Source organism: Boleophthalmus pectinirostris, unplaced genomic scaffold (assembly GCF_026225935.1).
Source record: "Boleophthalmus pectinirostris isolate CB_2022bp ecotype Guang Dong unplaced genomic scaffold, ASM2622593v1 HiC_scaffold_9, whole genome shotgun sequence".
NCBI classification, from domain to species: Eukaryota; Metazoa; Chordata; class Actinopteri; order Gobiiformes; family Gobiidae; genus Boleophthalmus; species Boleophthalmus pectinirostris.
The window spans coordinates 22,358,182-22,382,772 of NW_026571541.1; the positions used below are offsets into that span (position 1 = coordinate 22,358,182).

General features: G+C 37.8%; 1 protein-coding gene across 2 annotated transcripts in view; it reads left to right on the forward strand.

Moving 5' to 3' along the window:
- Positions 1 to 24,591, forward strand: part of zgc:172282 (leucine-rich repeat and fibronectin type III domain-containing protein 1-like protein) — a 136,328-nt gene that overhangs the window by 110,459 nt on the left and 1,278 nt on the right. For both annotated transcript variants that reach the window (XM_055148061.1, XM_020940455.2), the window contains one exon: positions 799 to 1,444. Coding sequence is in view for 1 of the 2 variants with exons in the window: in XM_020940455.2 (XP_020796114.1) it covers positions 799 to 806 (8 nt within the window). In the remaining variant the exon portion in view is untranslated. The remainder of the gene's footprint in view (positions 1 to 798; positions 1,445 to 24,591) is intronic.

Consider the following 24,591-nt stretch of genomic DNA (forward strand, 5'->3'; position numbering starts at 1 on the left):
GGGGCTTAAAAACACAAAAATCTGAAAACACCCTTCAGAGTGGAAAAGTTGAATACACTCCGCCATGGTTTTTCCGTTTCCACTGCTCAAGACACAAAACTCTGGTCTGATCTGCTCACATCACTTACACGTTTACGTCACATACATCATCACCTAACGTCACCACCTAGCCGCCTTGCATGCATACACAATCAAATTCCACACACTTTTGCATCACTGTATGCACGCAAATTTTCTCACAAAAACGCTTGTCTGAACGTGGAATAAAAAGTTGGGTCTTCTGTTCAGACTGTCATCATATAAACGTAGCCTAAATTTACTTTAAGTTTGGTAAAGATTTCTATTTTTATGGGCTATGGGCTGGAATTAATAAAATGATTCTAGTGAAGGCGTATGGAATTTAAAAACACAGTGAAGCACTTTCTGTATTACATCAGAAGGTGGAACAGGGTGTTTCCTGTTCGAAAGAAGAACTCAGCCTAAATATTCAGTATTTGTGTGATAAATATGTGCCAATATAACAAAACACAACCAACTCCAGGTATATTTATGATGAGGAAACATTATAACAGATCAGAAAATAGTGTAATATGGGCCCTTTAAGTTAAGTCACATTAAAAACAAGTCAGTCCCCACAATATAAGCTTATACTCTGGCATTAAATACACCACTTTTGAAATAGATACTGACAGCCAATTGTCTGAAATCTTTCATGTACAACAGCAAACAGTGTTGTCCTTATTGACTTCGGAGCACTTCATGACCTTTCACTTATTGCTGTTTGTTTTGTCTTCACAGAGCCCTGATGTTGTTGTTCAAAATGGTGGACGTGGAGCGCACACTGCACCACCAGGGACAGCCTAATGAAAAAGCCAGAAGAAAAAAAAAAACAACACCTGGACTGCCCTCTCCTGTGCCCCTTCTGTCACTCCCTTTTACTCCCCTCATTCTTTGTTTCTCTATAACACAGGCATATAGACCTTCACCTGGTTCTCACAAGATTTGAAAGCAACATCATTGGTGGATTTCAACGTTTTTGTATCACTATCTCTGTTTAGGTGGACCCAGTTGTTTTCAAAGCAGCGGCACTTACACAGTATATCCAAATATATGAAATGAAAACTTTGTCGGAGAGATTGAAAAAAAATGCATGGAATTTGAAAAGTAATATGACGCAAACATTTGCACTGGCTCAACACAGGAACGCTGCTCCACGGCGTCTGCCAATGTACGGATTAACCTGGTAGACAAAACTGGAATCAAGAAAGCACAAAAGCAGTGGAGCAGAACTTGTTTGAGCTTGAATTTGGACTATGTGAAATGAAAAATGCAGACTTTTTGAACTGGACTGGTTTGGTATCAACTAGCGAATCCTCTCTCCAACGCCTCGGGAGCTAAGGCTGGGATACCCCTGTGGATCAGTACTGCAGGCCCACTTAAACAGGTGAGTGATCAGACGATGAGCCCATTAACCTCAATGAAAACGGAGCCAAAAGAAAAGGCAATATTTCAGTGCCATTAATTAGTATGACATATGGTAACCCGCCAGCATTCACCTTGGCTGTAGACCAAAATTTTCGGGTTCAGTCCTGCCCCTGAGTTTAAGACCCCCTTCCTCTATCTCCTCTTGCCCCAAGTGCTCTAAAACCTAATTAGGCCATGACTTTAACAACACCTGCTAATTGCTTTCTGTGAGACAGTAGCACCACCATTTTGAATCAGTTGCCTCTTGTTTTAGCGCCATTGCTGCTAATTGTTTTTTAGCAGTTACCTAAATCGATTTGCAGTTGTACCGATTGATACAGTGATGTAGTTTAGGAGCAGGCCCGTTGAAAGAAATTTGGGGGCTTGGGGCAAGAAGTCTCGCATGAGCCCCACTTTAATATAGAGACTCCAGTTCTGGACCCCTAAAACCCTGGGACCTGGGACAACAGATCCTTGTCTAATGTTGGACTTGCACATGTTTTCCTGTGTGGTTTTTAACAACTATAAATGGGACCTTAACCTAAGTAACCTAATTTAACCTAACTATAGTAAAAATGGATGTTTTACATATTTCTGTTCACATTGGTTGGGTTCATAGACTGTATTTATAAATGGCCATAGCTAACCCACTTCCCATCACATTCCAAATAGGAAGTGAGCATTGCGGCGCTTCTGGCTCCATTGGCTCCAATTGACTTTACATTGAAAAAATTGTCACCAATCTCTCTGTAACTGGTGCAGTGAGCCTTCGTGATTTTGGTCTTAAATTGTTTGTATTAACCCACTCCACAACCCTGGTGTTTTTGTTTTGTTATTTTGTCCATAAAAAACAGTCCTGTTCCTAATATGTGTGTAAAATCCTTCAGTCGTCCAGGTTAGGGTGGCCAGACGTGGGACAGTTCTGAAATCTAAGCTGTTGTCCCGAATCCTGAATCCGGCCCTAAATGTCCTAAAAATTACACTCAAACAGAATACTGAGTGGTTATTTTCTGATAAACATTAAAAACTGTTTGTAGAGAGGTTGAGTTCCTGATGGCTTTGGGCGTGCTTTAGGTGGACCGGTTTCTGTCTGTTTCTGTTTCAGAGTAGTTTCAGTGTAGTTAGCTCCTCCCTTCAGGCAGGTATAAGGAAGTGTCCACCAGCGTCTGACCAGAACTGAAAAAGCAGCTTGGATGAGCTGTGAAATGTTTTCGATCAAAATAAACATTTGTCCAGTTGACAAATTGAATTTTCTCCTTTGCTCTTCCTAATATGGAACTGGCTCCAGATTTGCTCCAATAACTGCTAGCCTCATGATCTTCTTTTGACTGGAGCTGAACACAATGGGTAACGTCACACTCCCTTAGTCCTTTTTACACAGTCTATGGTCGGGTTAATTGTGTAGTTGCCTATCACTTGTAGCCAAATTAATTGCCACACAGTATGCCTACCAGAACTACAAACCTTTTCTAGTGGCCAATCATTTTACTGTGAATAATAATTTCACTTTTCACTGATCATAATTTGCAACTACACATTTAATTGAGTACAAATTGAGAAAAAAAAATCTTCCCTCACACCTGTCACGACTCTGATCTCCTCTCTCTCTCTCTCTCTCTCGCTTCCTCTGAGTCACATGTGTCTTCCTGGTGCTAGCTTGAGGCGCTAACAGAACTAAGTTGAGAAGTGAATAATACGGGTGAAGCGGTCACGCTAACGTCGCCTGCAGGAGGGATTGGGATGGGGGCTGGACAATCCCTTTAGTAACACTGGAGTTTTATACGTTTAACACATCTTATACTGATACACTCCTCCTATATGGGCCTACAAAATATGATTTATCATAAGCTATAGATTAAGAGTTTGGATTAAAAAATACCTTCCAAAATGACTAGTGTGTTGACATGTATCGAGAGATGTATTTATTTTATTTTATTTAAATAAAATAAGTTTATTTTTAATTTTTTTAGTTTTTTGTTTTTTTCATGAGAATAGTGACACATATTTTCTTTCACATACAATTAATTGCTGTAAGTATTAGTGTTATTCATAGCGATCAATAGATGCATCACAAATTTCGGACTTCTGGTCATCGCACAATGCAGACTGAGAAGGATTTTCCGTAAAACTGAGCATCAAACCGCCATGTTTGTTTTCCCAGTGGGACGCGTCTATTAACAAAGCCAATCTTTTCTAGTATTTTGAACCATATCACTTTTGTTTCTGATTCTGATGTTTCAGTTTTGGGATTCGGACATTGTAATTGTGTGGTTGTTGGATGTCCTAACACTGGAAATCGGCTCGAGAAATGGGCTTTGGAAGTTTGCAAACTCCATAAATGCAAAAGGGAATCAGATGTGTGTGACTGCAAACCTCCATTCAAACTGTTTTCCTTCCCAGGGGAATTGAAAAATAGTGAAAGGCGAAGGCGATGGGCAGTACTGATTTACAGGAAAGACGAAAAAGGTAACCTCTGGCTGCCTAAATCATCCCATCAACATTTTGTATGTTGAGCGCCATCAAAACGGGATCCTGTGTGTTTAGCGAGAGGTACAGAAGGACAAACAGGCTGAGCTTGCACATTCTCGTGGCTATACAGCAACATCATGTCTTGGTCGCTTTGCAGTGGAAGGTGTTTCTTGGTGAACAGCTAGTGCCTTTCGCTTTGGCATTGACTTTTTAAATTTCGTAACCAAGGTTGAGCGAAGGATCGGGATTTAGTTTTGTTTGGCGCTCCACATACAAAATGTTCGCTGCAAACTGGGATGATTTAGGTAGTCAAAAGTTACCTTTTTCGTCTTTCCTGTGTATAAATACTGCCCATCGCCTTCGCCTTTCACTAATTTTCAATTGTTGGGAAGGGAAACAGTTTGAACGAAGGTTTGCAGTCACACACATCAGATTCCCTTTTTGCCGTTATGAAATTCGCAAACAAATTTCTCGAGCCGTTTTCCGCTGTTAGGACATCCAACAACCACACAATTACAATGTCTGAATCCCAAAACTAAAATATGACAATGTCAGAACTAGAAACAATCGGAAAATTCGGCAATGCATACTGGGGAATCCTTCCCAGTTTGCATTGCGCAATGACCAGAAGTCTGAAATTCATAATGCATGTATAGTATTTTAGTGTATTTAATAACCCTGAAAATAAGTTGATAGTGAAAGCTGATAGATTTATTCCTTATAGGGCTACCATAATCAGAAAGCTCAAAGTAAAGCCATAGCATGTAACTTTTCTGTCAAAAAACTGGCTAAAATAAATGTATGCTTTTTATTATGAATGTTTTTACTAGACATCCTTACTTACCATCTCCACAAACCTGACTCTGAATGGCTTGGAGGAGGGCAGTCTCATGCTTGTTTTAATGGAAATGTTGTTTTGCTTATAATATTTCACAGTATGGCATAAAACTTTGCTATCTCTATGGAGAATATTCTGCAGTATGGTTTTGTTTCTATTTTCATGGACTCATGCAGTTCCACCTCTAAAAAGTTACATCCCTTTAGCTGTTTAACATTATCCTGGTAAAATGTCAAAGTTGCACAAAATCCATTTAGTATCAACTTCCAGGAATATTATCTGAAGCTTCTAAAAATAGTTGTGCTTGAGGTAATGCGCACCTCTTTTCTGTGTGTCCTCTCCAAAAGTACAATTTGTCCAAATTCAAACGACAGCACATAAATACTGTATTTCCTGTTTGTCTGTATCTTTGCAGTGACCGCTACAGCCATCTGGTCAATTTAAAAGCATGAACATAAACATGAAAAATACACAAAGTAAAATGGGAATGTAAAAACAGAGGCATTTAGTTGTGCATAGAGTACTGTAGGTTGGTGGTGTTCAGAAGTTTTCAGTATAATGTGTCAGATTCTATTTTTGTCTTTTTCTTCTTTGTATCTTGATGGAATTGAAATTTATTTCGCACATTTTGTCGTAAGTTTCTCTGAAGTAAAGTGGGGACATGAGAAAGAGATATTATAGTGACTGTTACTGAAAATATTTGACTTAGTCTGTAAACGGGCAAAATATTTCTACTTGTACTTTCAAACTTTTTGGTAATTTCACTACTTTTTATTGATGTATGTATTATGTGTTTTTTAGAATATAATTTGGTCCAAAGTTATTCCTCAGTTACCTTATGCATTCCAATCATTCGACAAGTGAGGAGTTTTGCCGTGACAGTAAAACAAACAACATCTAGCATGCTAACTTACACTTCCTGATTAGTGGACAATAAAAGGCTTTCTAATCAGACAGCACACAGCTAACATATTTTGACCTCAACTGCTTATACAATAAAACTGTGCTGGGGCAAGACAGATTTTGCTCAAATACATGGAGAAAAATTAAAGTCTAGAGCTTTTAACAGACACTAGCAATTTATCATTCTTTTCTCTTCATATAGATTTTAAAATATCTTTCTACATGTTTTATTTCAAGTTGTTTAGACTTAAACTTAGATAAACTTTACTGATCCACAAGGGAAATTATTTGGGCACAGTAGCTCATACATCTCAATACATTATAATAACAGAGAGCAAAAATATAAATGGTATTAAAAAAAAAAAAAACTGGTGTCAGATAAAGCATAATCATATAAATGTGTATGTACGAGTAAAAATAAAATATAAAAGTATAAATATAGTTTTGAGAAGTTAAAAGATGTAGCAATTGAGTTAACTTGCACTATCTACGTTTCCTTTGTTTTATGGCTAGTTGTCATGGTAACACATTAAGTTACCATAAATTCACACTGAATATTTTTGCACTTGCATTTCAGTGCCGTATTAGTGACATCCATGAGATACTTACATAATGTTTTTCAGAATAGCAAAACAGGGATGTAAGGAAATCAAACTGCGATGTGTTAAAGTAGGTTTCTCACATACCTGCCACTGACAGAGCCCTAATAGACTCACAGTACACTGTATTTTTAGATCATTATCAAAAGTGAGAACACCTTTTATGCCAAGAAGACTTCACAGTGTACGTGTAGCGTGCCTCACCTGCTCCACACTTGTTCTTCCTGTGTCAGATCAGAGGCGCACACACAAGTGACTGTAACACGGTGTTAGGTTTGGATGTGCGCTGTGTTATTTTTAACCTCTGCAAAGTATTGATCAAGTACTTGCGTCATAGAATCATGTAAGACATTTCAACCGGATTTTGGACCAAAATACCAAAAGCTACTAAAAAGCCTTTGTTCTGGGGCTCTTATTCATTCATTCACTATATCTCAGATTCCAACAATGTGTCCTTGAGCAATGCACTTCCTTACAATGTCTACTAGTATGTGTATGAGTGTGTGTTTGGTCTGTATAGTGGTTAACTAGATTAGAAAATGAGATAAACAAAAAGAGAAGATAAAATAGATTGTAACTCTCAGATCCACTGAGACACAGGTTGGCAGTGTGATTCCACAGCTTTCACAGATGAATACTGCTGCTGTGTCCGAGGGCAAGACACTTTAATCCTTCATTGTGTTTAAAAGGCTACAGCAACAACAGAACTCAAAAGCACTAGTGGAGCTGATCATGAATGAATCTGTGAGTATTTGTCAGTGTCAGCCCGTTGGGCTAACTGGCCACTGTCCAGTTTGTAGTGTGCCCGAGGCCCACTGTTTCACTGTTTGCTGGGATACGCTCCAGCCACTGTCCACCTCTAGTGGGAATAAACTCAACACAATAAAATGAATCACAAAGTAGGACCAGCAGCTTGGAGAGGGGCTGTTAAATTATAGCCTAGATGTATTCTCACAAAGAAGCAAGACACTGTTACACTCAGAAAACACACACTTTCTTTTAAAATAAATGTACTGTGACACCTTTTTCCAACTAAAAATTTTATGATTCTCCAAATCATTTGTCCAGTTGACAGAAATGAATTTTTGGATCATTTCTGGATGACTGAGGGATTATACAGAGCTCCAAATAATTGTTTTTATTAAATTAATCTACTTAAATCACCCACTTTTATTTAACAAAACATTTTGAGATGGATAAAAATGTCAAACGAAGAGTACAGTTTCACATGGCAATCCCACACAAAGACAAAGAGCAATCTGACCTTCCCAACTTTCTTGGTTTGGGCACTGGGCCAACTACCAACCTTTACATTTAAAGGGCCCATATTACTGATTTATGTTATAATGTTGTTTCCTCATCACAAACATATCTGGAGTTGTATTTTGTTTCTTTCACACATGTGTTTTGTGTAATATAGGACCTTTAAGTGATTCCACTAACTAACTGTACATCAATTTAGTACTAATACTTACATAACAAAACGTCTTGCATGCATATGATAAACTATAGTGGATTTCCTCTTCAACACACTTGTAGTTAATCTCCTTCATGTGTGTCTCTTTAAGTACCATGAAAAAGTACCATGACTTACATGAAGAGCTCTCAGTGGGAGGATATCCACAGATCCCTTCCGTAAAGTAAATCCTGACTTTATGTTGCTTAGATAAAAGTGAATAAGGCCTGACACGACTTTCCTCAGACAGTTTGACGATGATGATAAATTGCCCATACATGATCCTGCCTTCATCCCTGCTCATCCTGTCTCCTCCCTCTGCAACTCTGAGTGCACTGGTCACCAAAGCACCTTAAAATGCATCTGAATTATGCCCTTGTCTTTTCTATTATGCCCAATCATCATGGTAGCCGCTAAAAGCTTACACATCGTCAATTTGAGCTATATGGACCCCAGCCAAGGAAATCGTCTGTGTGAAATCTTTGCACACAGATCAGTAGTATTAATAATGGGACATAAAACAGATTTAGTTACGTAGATAATGTGGGCTTGTTCTGACCTTGCAAGATTTGAACAGAGCCTCAGACTGTTTGCTGTAGCATAATATGGGGAAAGGAACTAGTTTAAATTATGCCATATAAAATACAAAAGGGTGCATAAGGTCATTCTGTATCTGGAAGACCTACTTATAACTTATAATATTGTATTTTATTAATATAGCACTTTTTTGGACATTCAAATATGCATTATTCATGCATATTCATACAGGGCAAGGTGGATGAAATGTCTTACCCAAGGATATCTCAGTATACACAGGTTTGAACTACTCCCAATTGGAGAACCCTCCAATAAAAATAAAAAAACAAAAAACAAAAAAACCCACTTCTCCAAATATTTGTATGACTTAAAGGGCCTATATTACTGAAAACTGACTCTACTGAGCTTTAAGCCATGTTACAGTGATGTTACCTTGTCAAAATCATACCTGAAGTTGTGTTTTCTTTCATTCACACATGTTTGAGTAACCCTTTATTATTAGTCTATCTACATATCCAAAGCTCAAAATGCTCTGTTCCACCTTGTGATGTCATGAATCTGTATAATTCTCAAATTACCAGCCACCTTTTACCTTTCGTTCAGTAGCGATTGGCATTTTCAGGGCTGAAATTATCCAAATGATTGTAGTGAAGGTGTATGGAGTTTAAAACTCTTAAACTTGTACTTTGTAAAGATCATTCATGCATTTGTGCCCTTGCAATTTGACTACTGTAACTCTTTGTATGCTGCATTGACCAGGCCCAGCTCAACCGCCTACAGGGGGTCCAGAATGCAGCAGCTCACCTTTTAACTGGAAAGAAACGGAGGGACCACATCACTCCTGTTCTTAAATCCCTGCAGTGGCTCCCTGTATGTTTTATAATCAATTAAAAATGTTTAATGATTGTTTTTAAGAGTCTTAATGGCATGGCACCTTCCAAATTTTTCTCCTTCAGCCTCATGTCTCATCCAGAGGTTTGTGCTCTGCAGACCAGCACCTGAGATGGGAGATGGGGTCTTCCCTCTAGTTGGTCCACAACTGTGGAACACTTTGCCTTTGTGCATTAGAATTGCACAAACACTAGAGCACTTTAAATCCTTGCTCAAAACTTACCTTTTCTCTTTGGCATTTGCCCAGAGTTAGGAAGAGACACCTTGGCAACTCGCTATTATTATTATTATTATTATTATTATTATTATTATTATTATTATTATTATATTATTATTATTATTATTATTATTATAGTTGCTTTGCCTATTATATGTTTTATTTCTCTGTTCAGCACTTTGGTAGGTTTTGGCTGTTATAAATGTGATATACAAATAAATTTGATTAGATTTTGATTTGATTTAAAAATACAGAGGAGTACCTCCTGTATTACTACATGACATCACAAGGTGGTACAAAGTGTTTTCTGTTTGAGAGAAGAATTCAGCCTAAATGTGCAGGATTCATGTGTTAATGTTAACATGTGTAAATGAAACCACTCCAGGTCTGCTTTTAATGATTAAACAACATTATAACATAGATCAGAAAATAGGGTAACATGGACCCTTTAATATGTAGTTTGTGAGGATGCTCGAATGAGATTTAGAACAGATTTTTGCTTCCTTACCTGCTTGAAACACATAATTACACATTTGAATAAAATAAAAATTACCACTGACAAGACACGCTGTTGTTGCACTGGGGTTGCACCATGATTACAACTATTACAATGTTTTGGGAGACTGAGTTATCCCACGCTTAAAAGCAACTCAAATGGAAAAAAAGAAAGCAAAAAAGGACTTCAACCTTGGTCTTTTCATGAGAATACAAAAATAGCCTGCTTCCATTGTACTTGACAGTTCTATCTCCTACAATTTGGCCATGGTGTGTAGCTGTCAGTGGATCTGGTAAGTGGGAGAAGACAGGGGGATTGGGGCTGTTATTGTAGACTAAATGTGAATGTGAGATATGTATAAGGTTAGTGTATGTACAGCAGTGTATGTATGTAGTAGCTAAGCGGACGTGTCACATCTGGCGTCTAGTGAGGCCATGCATACGGTAATGTGTCGGTGAAAAAAACATTCTCGGAGTAAATGTTCTAGGAAGCTAAAGGGACTATCTGTGTACATGATTTACTATACTGACAATTCATTCATGGTTCATTGCTTCTCGTACTTTTTTTTAATGTTGATCAGGTAAATGTATTTACAGTGCTGTTTTTCCTAACCTAGTCCTAATGTGTAATACAAGTGGCTGTACATGTTTTTTTTTTGTTTTTTTTTTTAATGTTGTTGAGCAAGTAGACGGTTTGGAAGAACCCCATAGTTGTAGACTGTGCACCGGCCAATCAGCGAAGAGCTGTGAAGCCGTGACGTCAAACTCAAGCACCTGTCTGGGTCCTTTTTGTGGTGCAGCACAACAGTAAACAAAGCAGTCGAGATGAAAGTAGATGAAGCCATACATTCTGTGTTGGCAATAATTCCCGAAATCGAGGATTTAAAGCTGGAACAAAGAGAATGTTTGGTGAATTTTATCAAGGGGAAAGACGTTATTGCCCTTCTTCCTATGGGATTTGGTGCATTACATACGTCACGACCAAACAGCAGCGATTGGTTAAATTAAAAAAGTACTTGCTTACCGTCGAGCAAACCAGTCCTAATGCTGCGAGGTCAGACGGTTTCCACGCAGTGAAACCGGCTGATGAATCAGGCTACTGATATGTTGTAAGCAGCTCTTAAAGTAGAAATGAGACCACTGTTTTCTGTCTCCAACTATTTGGAAAGCATTTTTATACTACTAGAATCAGGAAGTGCACTGTTAGCATGCTAGTTCTTAGTTGTTACTCTGCTCTAGCCTCTGAGAGTTGTGAAACTCCTATAAATCAATGTGAATAATTAAGATGCTAGGAATTCAAAATGTATGTGAGGAAGAACTTTGGCGCACTGTTTTAAATGAACTAGTTGTGTTTTTCATGTGCTGAAGATAGTTCATAGCTCATTTAAAGTAAAATAATGGTGAAGCTACTTTTCAAAAAAAAAAAAAAGCCAACAATTACAGATAAGATACAATGTAGAAAAGAAATGGAAGTTCTGGCATTGTACAGCAAGGGACCAGCATATAGTTGTCAGAATCGGAAATTCATTAAGTGAACAAGGCAAGGCAAGGCAAGTTTATTTGTATAGCACAATTCGTACACAAAGTAATTCAAAGTGCTTTACAGAATAAGAAATACATTAAAATCATAATAAAAACAAATCAAAACATAAATAATCATGAAGATTAAAATTTAAAAAAGAGAGACATAAATTGGAGAGAAGAGTGCGGAATGAAAACCTTTCAGTTATATGCACAGTTAAACAGAAATGTTTTGAGTCTGGATTTAAACAGCGTCACAGAAGAGGCCTGTCTCACATGTTCAGGAAGACTGTTCCAGGTTTTAGCTGCATGAACCTGAAACGCTGACTCCCCTTGTTTAGTCCTGACTCTGGGCACCAGCAGGAGGCCGGTCCCTGAGCTCCTCAGAGTGCGAGATGGTTCATATGACACTAACATGTCACAGATGGACTTTGGTGCTCGGCCATGGAGAGACTTGTACACAAGCAGAGCTGCTTTAAAGTCTATTCTCTGAGGCACAGGAAGCCAGTGCAGAGACCTGAGCACAGGACTTATGTGCTCGTACTTCCTAGTTCGAGTAAGGACCCGAGCTGCAGCGTTCTGGATGTTCTGCAGCATCTCACAGCTCGTTTGGAGAGACCAGTGAGCAGACCATTACAGTAGTCTAACCTACTGGAGACAAACGCATGGATAAGTTTCTCCAAGTCTGATTTAGACAGTAAAACCTTTGATTTTTGCTATATGTGTTTTAGATGGTAAAAGGCTGCAGATGTTATTGATTTGATGTGGCTGTTAAAGTTCAAGTCTGAGTCCATTATTACCCCTAAGATTTCTTGCCTGATTTGAAGGTTTTAGAGAGAGAGACTGGAGGTGACTGCTGACACTGAACAAGATTCACAACTTAACCCTCTCCAGGCAGGCGTTGCAGATTTGCAACAGCTAAATTCCAATTACCTACTTACTCCACATCCATATTTTATGAGCTTTTTTTACTCCGGAGCCTTTTCTCCCATCCATGCTGATAAACATGGACGATGCAGACTGTGCAAGAATGGCTACACGCAAATGGCCTGCCAGAAGTGCAAAATACTTTTTTTGTTTACAAAGGATAAAAAAGTCAGGATTGTATATTACTACCCCATATTATAATTTTCCCCAAATATCAGATTTTTCCTGATACTAAAAATTAATTTGAGCCTGAGAGGGTTAAAGGTGCATTGTGTATCTTTTTTGGTAGAAGTGCTGGTAATGAATTTCTCCATGGAAATGTTATTGCTTCATCAGGAATGTTTCACAGTATGGCATTAAACCTTTCTATCTTCATGAAGACCAAGTCAGATCAAGTTCCAGGTCAGATCTGTGAAGAGGCAACAACGCTCACAGTCAGAATGTTTGTTTTGCTAGGTATTTTTGAGCTATAAAACCACCTTTAATTGAATAAATGTAAGGTAGAGCAGTTTAATGTCATACTGTGGAACATTTCAAGCAGAGCAATGACATCTCCATCGAAACAAGAAGGTGATGGAACCCCAACAAAACATATAGTTACATAGTGCACCTTTCACTTTTACTTTTTCATTTACTTTGGTGCATAATAGAATTGAATAATTACATTTTTTTTTTTTTTTTTTTAAGTGTGGTGTGTTTTTTAGAAATCATTTTTCTGGTTAAATTTCAGTTGTGTTTTGAGCTGAAATTACTTATTGAAGTAGTTATTGTGACTAATCAGCTTTTTCCCCGTGTGTCTCTCAGTGTCTATCTGACCACAAATCTTTACCACTCCATATACTAGTACCTTCCTTCATGTGTGCGATCAATAGACCAATGTCATGTGACCTTTGTTGACGTAAGATGCAAGTATCGCCCTTGGGGGTTGCCAGGAAAAGACGAGCAGTAAGAGCATTAGTGCATGTATAGAATATTGTGTTGAAGTGGGTCAAGTAAAAAACCAACCCAAACAGCATTTATGTTTTCCCATGCATGTTTTCATTTTGTACAAATACACTATCAACAGACATGAACAGCGCAGTTATGAAGTAAAGTCCCGGCACTGGATAAGCCAACATAGAAAAGAATAAAAGGGGAATGGAAAAGGATTTGAAGAAGGACTTGGTGGTGATAAAAGAGTGAATAGGAAAGGGAGGGGCTGTAGTGAGCAGTGAGTGGGTGATGAGGAGGATTACTCAGTGTCTTTTGAGCAGCAGCTGTATCTCTTCTATTGTGATGTGACGTGTCTCTGGGCCCCTCTATGGGAACATGCGAGTATGAATAATAGATGACACGACATACGCCAGCAAAAAGGGAATATGCGATCGTGTTTATTTTTGTCCGAATCCCTTCTTCCATTTCCATGTTTGTGTTAAAGGTGCATTGGGTGCATTCTTTGGTGGTGGGTCCATCAAATGCTTTTCTTCATGGAGACGTTATTGCTTTGTCTGGAATGTTCCACAGTATGGCATTAAACCTTTCTATCTTCACGGAGACGAAACCAGACCAAGTTACAGGTCAGATCTGTGGAGAGGCGACTTTGCTCACAGTCAGAATACCTGTTTTCATAGGTACTTTTGAGGTAACCAAACCAACTGTAATTTAAGTGTAAGGTTAATGCCACACTGTGGAACATTTCAGGCATAGCAATGACTTTTCCGTAGAAATAATCCAATCCAATCCCATTCACTTTATTTATATAGCTTATTTTATAAACATGACAGTCTTCAAAGTTCTGCACAAACAAATTAATATAATAAAAGACAGTAAATCATAAATAAAAAGTGTTGAAATGCCTAAAGCTAAAAAGATAGATAGATAGATAGATAGAGAGAGAGATATATAGATAGATATAGATATAGATAGATATACACATAAATACATAAAATTAAATAAAAGACACAGAGGGCCACACAACTCAAGCAGTGCTAAAAGCCAGAGAGTAAAGGGGGTGTTAAGACGAGACTTAAGATACTCCACTGTGAGAGCTGTTCGGACGTGGGGGGGCAGAGCTGGTCACAGAAAAGGCCCTGTCTCCCCTGGTTGTTTGAAAGACCCCCAACCAAAAAGTCACACAATGCACCTTTAAAGATGTGTTGTGGAGGTATGCTGTGTAGCTTCATGTTTCACAGTGTATCATTAAACCTGTCCATCTACCATTCATTCAGTTATGGGTGTTTTTATTGCTCGAAGAAGATGCTCAACTACAGTCAGTGAGTCATCCTTTCCAGAGATCTGACTGGTAGCTTAGTCTGGTGGCATATTCTGCTTGTTTCCATGGAGACAATTAGGTTTAATATCATACTGTGAAACATTCCAAGCAAAGCAATTACATCGTCATGGAGACAAAAAAGAAGAAAAGGAGATGGACCCTCCACCAGAAAAGTTACAGGGTGCATCTTTAAAGTGTCTGTACAATTGTTGAGCAAAATTGTTTTACCACAGTACAGATATTCTCTTAAAGTGGAAATGAGTCCGTTGTTTGCTGTCTCCCAACTATTTAGAGAGCATTTTTATCCTTCGAGTATCAGGAAGCGCAATGTTATCATGCTAGTTGTTAACAGGGAACATGCTAATATGAATAATAGATGACACGACATACGCAAGCAAAAAGGGAATATGCAATCAGGTTTATTTTTGACCCAATCTCTTCTTCCCTTTTCCATGTCCAGGATGTGGCATTGACGTATGCTGTGAACATGTTATGTCTTTGTTAGTGAGATTTTCCGTGTTGGTACATAGGCTTGGAACAATACTTTTTCTAATGGAGTAGTAATAGTGGAGGTAGGGTTATTGGCTGATATTTATATCTGGTTTGTAGTTAAATAGAAGGCAAAACTGGGAAAAACTCGGAATGCATGACTGATACTACCACGAAATTACCATAGCGAGTTTATGGACTATTTTTTGTTTTGATATGTCATTCAAAAACCTTCCCCTTGCTATATAGTCATACACAACTCTCCCCTCCATCTGAAATTATGACTTTCAGTTCTAAAATATTCATATGGTTGATGTCTTTGTCACTTTTAAAGGTCATATATTACACAAAACTGACTCTGTGAGCTTTAGGCTATGTTAGAATGTTGTTACCTCCTCAAAAACATATCTGGACTTGTTCTTGTTTCTTTCGCACATGTTTGAGTAATCATTTATTATTAGTCTGTCTGCATCTCCAAAGCTCAAAATGCTTTGTTCATGCATGTTCTCTTGTAGTGGTAGTTTTCAAGTTAACAGCTATGTTTTACCTTTAGTTCAGTATAAACTGGCAATCCCAGGGCTGAAATGTTTCTCGTGAAGGTGTATAAAGTTTGAGCACTTCCTGCCACATGATATCACAAAGTGGAACGGAGTGTTTCTAGTTTGAGAGAAGACCTCAGCCTAAATATGCAGAGTGTGTGTGTGTGTTAAAGATGTGTGAATAAAACATGACAACATAGATCAGAAAACAGCATAATATGGGTCCTTTAAGTTGCTGCTCCTTGCATTTGCAACTCTTTAAGGACACTGACAGAAATTCATAATTGCCAAACATGTGCTGGCTTATATTTAGACAAAAACATTGCAAGCAAGTTTACTGCTAAAATGCTTCCATAATACGTTTTATGGCTGCTTTGAATTCCAATCGCATGTTTTGTCTTTGTTATATACAACACTTTTGTCTCAGCCCCTTTGATTAAGAATTCTCCCTATAGTGACAAACTAGTTAACATGACTTACGTTACCGTAGTTTACTGGTTCAAAACGCACATGTATCCTGACAATCTTTACAGCTTGATATATTTACTGTCTATGTTTTATACTACGAAGGTTACAAGCCCATCACCTCTTTTGTATGTCTCAGCTAAAAGATCAGTCTTGATAATTCACCCCTGATCTGTCCATTCTTTTAACATCGGACCCCATATTTTATTGATACAGCCTCATAAATTCCCCTCATGGTGTACATTTTTATTGTTCCATTAAACGTGCACTGGTAAAGCACATGCACGCATAACACTGGGCCTTGATTTAGACTGGTGGCTTAGCACAGCAGAATCACACTTCATCAGCACCCAAAGGCACCCATGCAAACAGGGACCCGGCAATTATATTTATCACCGTGTTAAATATTAAACATGATGCTGTGAACTGGCTGACATTTCACTGATACACAAACTTGTAAAAGTCAGCTGCGTTGGAGGGGAAAAGGTTTGGCTACAGATGAGAAGCTATAAATGGATACTTGCAATTTAGTATTCAGAATTAGTTATTTACAGTTTATGTATTTTAAAGGTTCTACATTACACAAAATTGACTCCTTTGAGCTTTAAGTCATGTTAGAATGTCACTACCTCATCAAAAACAATACCTGGAGTTGTGTTTTGTTTCACATCACCCTTTATTATTACTCTACATTTCCAAAGCTCAAAATGCTGTGCTCCACCTTGTGATGTCATCTAGTGGCAGTTTACATGTTAATGGCTACCTTTTACCTTTAGGCCCCATCCACACTAGTACATATTCAAGTCATTTTTGTTGTGGATGGAGTTTTCGTCCACACTAATCCGATGGAAAATGGCTCCAGAAACGGAATGATCTGGTGCCGCCAACTCTAAAGAATTCATCTGAGTACAGATCTGATCCAGCACTGTGTGGACGCCTGAAAACATTGATATGCTGACATAGGAGCTTTAGTTGCCATCCTTATTGGACCACGTCACTGTGACTTTCACCTTCCTATTGCGGAAAACAGTTTAAACACACCATAGACAAACAGGAAACAGCGTAGCTAGAGCTACTTGCTAGTCGAAAAGACAGTTTTCACACTTGCCATCTTTCTCGGCTCGAAATCGGCTGCTGCAATTTCAGAAATGTTTCTCTACTTCCTTGTTTTTACCGCCCACGTGACGTAGTGACATGGTGATGATGTGACACTAGCCTAGTCATGTGACTAGCATTTCAGGCAGTTTCGCGTTACTATGTGGATCATGTCTGGACGCAAATCGTTTCCAATACAGTGATATGGTGATACTGTAATTCGTTATTCGTTTCGTAGAGATTGGCTATTTCAGGGCAGGAAGTATCCAAATTATTCTAGTGAAGGTGCATGAAATTTAAAAAACACAGTGGAGCACCTCCTGTGCTCCATGTCCTGTCAGTTTTAGAGAAGAACACCACCTTAATATGCAGTGTTTGTGTTAAGAAACAAAATACAACTCAACTCAATACAATACAACTCAGCTCAAAAAAGGAAATGTGTTCTTTAAAGTCACCTCATTCTACTAAATAGAAGCTTTACTTGCCTCTCATCACAGATACTGGAGATGTTTTATGTTTGTAAGGAAATAGGGGAAAAAATAAGTGAACATGAATCAGCAGGTTGCGAAATGATACTGCGAAATCGAAAATACCTCTGTCCATTTACATATAAATGTCTGCAGCGCTAAGCCAAATGTAAACGAGGATCCAGAGACTGTATTGTCACGACATGTGAGGGGCTTCCAGCTGAGAGAGAGAAAACAAGAGTGGGAGTGGAGATGGCTTTATTGCATTTTGACTGTATGGTTACATAACATAAACTCTTAGAAATGTAAATGTGTCTGAAAGGCTGTGCAAAGATGTGAGATCAAAGGTCAATGGAGAAGGACTGAGGCGTACTCTTCTATTTACGTGGATCTTATAGTGTGTCCTTGTTTGAACTCACTCTGGTCCTGTTGCAGTCCTGATCTAGTCCAAGATGAGTTACAAGTTTAGTCCCAGCTTCTTTCAGTTTTGTATATGTTGCGTGTGGATGTTTCTTTGACAACCCCTATTTAGTTTATGTGTAATACTTCACTTTCAAAGTTATCCCATTCAATGTACATCTGTTGTAGTTACAAAATACCACAAAACATGATTTCGTAAGGTTCTTGATCTGATCTCCATTGCTCTTCATCTAATCACCAACTGAACTTCTAGATTTTGTGACCTAAAAGTACCAAAAACTCTACTTCTTTTTGACTGCTATGAAGAGCCATGTGTAAATACCTTAGTAACTGAAGACAGTGACTGATCTGGTGCAGTAAGACAAAGTTTCTTGTACTGACCCAGGTTGTAGAACTATATTGTCCTGGGATGCGTGGACCTTGGGTAAAGTAGGCCAGCGTAGTAGGGCTCATTAGAAATAGATTGCTCTACCTTGAGACTTCTCTACATTTGTCAGCGCACAGGGCTGAAGACATGGTTGGAACTGAAAAACTACATCTTTGACACTACTGATGGGTCCACAGTTGCAGTTGACTCCAGGTCAAGTCCAATTTTGTAGTTTTTCATTTCATCAGTTAGAAATGTAGCTAACTGTGAAGAGGAATTACATTTTAATTAACTAAATTCTCAGACTGCTTGCTAATAAATGCCGACTTGTGTTTACAGACCAGATGGAGTGAAAAACTGGAGGTTACCCCAGTAGATGTTATTTTAGTTTGTGAATATTTGTCCCCGTTTGAACAGTGAAAAATAACTAACAAGACCATCACAAAATACAGTGTCTCCAATAACAGTACAGAACTTTCGAATAGGCTACGAAAATGATTAAATCTGAATTTTTAGGCACTATTGTTGATGCATGATTAATAAAAACTAACATGTTTATGGTAACACGTTAGTTTAGGGACCACATATTAATAGCTAACTAAGTGGTAATTGGTTTGCTATTTAGCTGTCACTTAGCTATTAGTTGGTATTAATCAAACACTTATTAATACTTATTAAGATTTCAATGTATGTACAGAAATATGTAATATAATCTCCACTACTTTAATGGAAAGAAAATAGCTAACAAAAGATGTAATTAAGCACTTATTATGCATTTTTCTGTTAACCAGCTATTAATATGTGGTCCTTAATCTAAAGTGTTACCATATTTATGAATAAAAGTTTATTATTTATTAATTTCCTTTCTTATTAGTCTGTCTACATCTCCAAAGTTCAGTAGAGATTGGTAATTCCAGGTATGAAATCATCCAAATTATTCTAGTGAAGGTGTATAGAGTTTAAAAACACATTGGAGCACTTCCTGTACTACCATATGACATCACAGAGTGGAACAGAGTGTTTTCTGTTTGAGAAAAGAACTCATGCAGGGTTTATCTGTTTGTGATGAGGAAATATTTTAAATATAGATCAGAAAATAGCATAATATAGGCCATTTAAAATGCAACTAACTAACTGTCAACTAAATCTTCATTAAAAGAAAAAAAAAAATCATAAATCAAATAGTTAATTGTAATAAAATGTTAATTGTATTTTTCACCCAAAACATCACTGCCAGTCATGATCAAAACTATGACTTCTCAATTTACAAAGAGAAGAATTAGCTTTTAAAACCTTTTCAGTGATCAGCTCAATTTGCATCTTATTTCTGACACAATTATTTTAGTTGATTTGCCTGACAGGGGTGCATTTGCACTTTGAACATCACAAAAACAGCTTTCACAACATTGTTTTACACATAACACAAGGATTCAAAAACTGCATGTCTCGTCACATGTCAGACTCTGAATTCAAACCTCCACTTTTTCATTCTCTACGGAAAAGCCTATTTCCTTTTGCCGATGGGGAGAAAAGGGTCTATTGTTGGATTAGAATCTTGTGTAGGTTTAAGGTTTAAGCTCCAGATTGCCCTGTGGCTGTTACATTGTCAGCAGGAACACAGCAAAACGCTGATGCATTTTGTTTGTATGGGGCTGGGGATAAGAGGGGGGCCAGATTGTTGAGAGAGTGGAATTTAGAGATTGGCGTCTTTTGGGTTTGAAGTGCACTTAAGGACTGTTTTGTCTGAGACTGAACATGCTCATAATGATAGGTGAAGGAAAGCTGCAATAAAGGGTTTTGTGGATCAAGGCTAATACTTTATAACATTCACTATGTTTGGTTGTTTTTGCCTTATGTTTATGACCTCTTACCTACAGGACCATTTTTACAGTTGTGTATGGGACAACGTCTTTACTACTGGACTAACTCATGATCATTCAGAAGTGCCACAGTGACTGCACACCAAAGCCATCAAGGCCTCTTTTGATAATGTCACATTAACATATTCATGGATTTTAAGCTGGGTGTCTACAGCACGATTTTGGCCGTCTGTGATGAAAGATTTCTGACTGTGGCTCAAAATGGTGGGTCGTAGGTCTCACAGTGAGACAGGGACAAAAATCAAACTTAGATCTGTCCTATTACCAAAGATGAGCTGCAAATCATCAAGCATGTCTAATATTTTTGCATCGTGGTCACAGAGTGAGACCTTCTTTCATTGTGTCTAGGATTAGTTTTTGTTAAACATGTGATCAATAGTTAAAACAAGTGCTCTGTCAGAATAAAAGCAATAAAACCTTCTCCCCATTTCCCTTTCATTTTCTAACTCTTACAAATGCAAAAAGACTGCTAGCATGTGGTGTGGTTATATTGCTTTAACAACAGAGGACCTTTGCCACACCAAATCCTTCAAATCAGGATTTATCCTATGCCGAAAACCAATGAATACTGATTATTAAAGTTTCAACAGACGTCATCAGAATAATGTTTTTGAAATTGATGTTTAGAAGGTACTGCTTATTCTTAGATTGAAAATGACTTTTGGGTGGCAGTGTTGATTTCAAAAACACTTTCCAAATGACCTTGATACTTCTTCTACCATGGCCCACTGCTGGACTAATGAGGCATACACCCACTAATGCGTAGTGCATACTTTTATTCGTCGTGAAGGGTTTGCAATTTAAGACAATATTAAAGCAGAGACGTCTAGTTCTCTTCAGTTTCAGACAAAACTGTGATCTTCCCAAAGTGAACACCAGTTTAGGCACTTCTGACCAAGCTGAGCTCCTGTCATTACAATGGCTCACACCATTGCCCATTTTTCCTGCTTTCCTGCAAAATGTTTAGTATAGCAGTACATACTAACACATACAGGCTATCCAATGATGAAAAGGTCATCTTGGTTAATCACTGTACCAACCTGATCTGAGTATGTCATTTTTATTGAACCATGCATCAGCATTAATCGGATCTGTGCAGTGACTTATGGGTGATTAGAGCATGCTTTATTGCAGCAGCTGTGAGTCTTGTAGCGTAACATCTTTTTGTCTTGTAAATGCTCACATAAACATGTAGATATATTGATTCTAGACAAACCTCCATAATATTATTCTTCAAGAACACAACCAAAGCTCTGTGTTTGTGAGTCATGTATGGATTCCAAACAGAATGAAACATTCTGCCTTAAGAGTATGGAAATAATTGTTTGTTCTTTTAGTATTCCCACAAGATGATAGTGTTTGTAAATTCATGCTTAAAAGCAACATTATCTGTGCTTTGAGGCATTCCACTGGTGTGATCTATTGGAGCTTTGGGACCAAGGAAAACACTAAACTGGGCTCAGCAACAGCTCAATGAATCTTTGAGTAAATATGTTTTATTTTAGTTTAAACATATTCAAGAGGACACATATAAGTGGATTTTTTTCCTTGAAAGAAAATCCCAATTAAAGATTTCAGTGCTATAGTGTCATTATGATTATTGTAGGTTTTAATCTTGTTTTACCTCTGTTCCGTCATCTCTAGCTTTTGCAAAGTTGTATTATAATTGATTCAAGCAAGTAGAGTAATCCTGCTCCATTTTACAATTGAGTGCTCAGAAAATCTCTGTTTTCACCGACCCCCTATCACCACAGTCCTGTCTTTAGTTGTGATTATTTGACAAATCAAGACTCCCAGTGGTTTAGCTGCCATTCTTCACAGAATAAAATACCTACATTTAAAAAGTCACTCTGATGAGACAGGGCTTCTCTTTGAACTGGAAGTCCCTGGTCCCATTTCTATTACACTTATTTAAGATTAATAATACAGTTTACAATGAATAAAACATTAGTGGTGATCTACCTATGTTGCAGTTTAAGGAAAAAAAATAAAAATAATAATAAATAGTATGTTTTTCTGTGTGTGTGTGTGTGTGTGTGTCTGTAAGGATCATTAAAATGAAACTCTGGGAGTGTCTATGATTGAAATGCTCATAGTGTTGCGCACATATGAGTACTCTGCTCTGGAGGCGTTCATAAGAGCGCTGCTAGCTAAAGGCGCTGTCATTATTGAGTCTGCTGATGACATCCATGTGCTCCAGTGACCCATATGTGAGCTGTGCTGCTATTTCATCACACCAACATGACTGGAGAGGGATTGGCGGCCCATTAACAGTCGTCAGAAACACTTAGCATCTCTGTGTAACTATGTAGACATGTCTATTTCATGCTATTCATCACACCGACTTTTTTTTTTTGCCTGCTGCATGTAGCGTTAATGAAGTAAGTTACTAACCTCGGCGTATTGATGGATGTCACATGATTTTTTTCCTGCTATGGGTGCCATTTTGAGAGCTTTTGGACATTCAGATTTTGTTTCAGCCAGAATTTTCACATTTTCAAGACTATAGGCCACTGTAATTCATATTAACAAACTGAAGTAATTTACAAAAAATAAGCAATATGTTTAATCCAATTGTTGTTTTTATTCTATATTTACTACAATAAGGTGGGGGTGTAATGATATCCAAGTCTCACGATATGATATCGTCATGGTATGAACCTCATGGTACGATATTTATTGCGATATTATGGGAAACCTCATGATATGGCAGGGACGCTCGCGATTAGGGATTTAACAATATCCAAATCTCTCGGTACAATATTTTGCGGAGGCTAACAAAACTGTTAATATGCTACTTTTTCCTCTTAAAATGCCTTGACAAGTCTTAATCCAAACAACTAAGAATTAAAAGTGCTTAGAAGTGTTATTTCTTCATGTAGTCTGCACTGAAATGGAGCAAAGGATCATGGTCAGTGTAGTTCCCTCTGTCTTTTTTTAGCTACTGCTACACCATAACTCTTAAAGAGATTTGTTTGATATATTGTGATGGTCCATGATATTATTGTGAGAACTTTGACGATACGATAACACGATATTTCGGTTATTGTTACATCCCTACTATAAGGTATTTCAGAACTTTACAACAACCTAAAATGATTTTTAAAAAGTCAGAATGCCTGATTTTATAGGTATTTTTGAGCTATAAAACCAATGTAATTTAATAAATGTAAGGTAGAGCTGTTTAATGTCATACTGTGGAACATTCCAGGCAAGGCAATGACATATCCATAGACGGAGAGAGGTGACGGATCCTAAACCAAAAAGTTACATAATGCACCTTAAAATGAATCCATTGACAATCCTTATCATAGCACTTTTTTATGTATAGTTTAGTTCCCATTTTACTTTTCACAGCTGGTTCCAGTGCATTAGTTTGCAGGCCCCCTCAAGACATATACCTACAAAATGACAACTAATCACTCGGCGTGTTCGCATTACAGCTAATGAGCCCAACAGCAGGAAATTTGTCCAAGTTTAACAAGGAGAGCGATGGTGGGCCGGGCCACAGCTTTCATTTTCAGTCCTCGTAAATCCATAGCCACACGCCCATTCAACCTTTAATTAAATAGTTTTACAGAAGCATTGACACCCCGTTGCTATAACGAGCTCTTAATGGGGTGACATATTTCCTACGCACGGTACACATTATGCAGATCATGTGTACATGCTAAAGGTCAGATGCCGTCCACGTTATCGACTAAGTTAGATCAGCAATTCTTCTACTATAGGATTCACTCGAGCAATTAAATCATTGGTCATAAATGTGTTATGTCCATGAAAAGCGTTGTGTTTTCTTTTCTGTTGAGCTGTTTCTTTGTAGTGGGTTTTCACATTGATTTATGTGTCATTGTAACCCTATGCACCACGTACGCTTTAGTATTCTATTACAGACGTATTGACTCTGCCCCTCCTCTGTACCTGTCCAATATCAGTCTGGCTTCTCTGGTTCCATCTCCCACACAACAGGAGCTGTCCCTTCCAGTCTCATTTCCAATTTTATTTTTGTCAAAGAACACATCTTCAGCTCTGACAGCATACATTCAGTATTCATTTGACAATAGGGGAATATGGGGTCATGATTTTGGATTCTTCTTTCCTCAGTTTAAAGCAAAATGTTGAACATACATAAAAAATATGACACCTTTTCCTATTAAATATTTTATGTTATTATTTTAAGAACTTTAAATCCAGATTCTTTGCTTTGGAACAACATAAAATAATCAATTAGAAAAAATGACATAAATAAATTAACCCTAACCCTTGTATTTACTCAGAGTTGTGTTTTGTTTCATTCACAC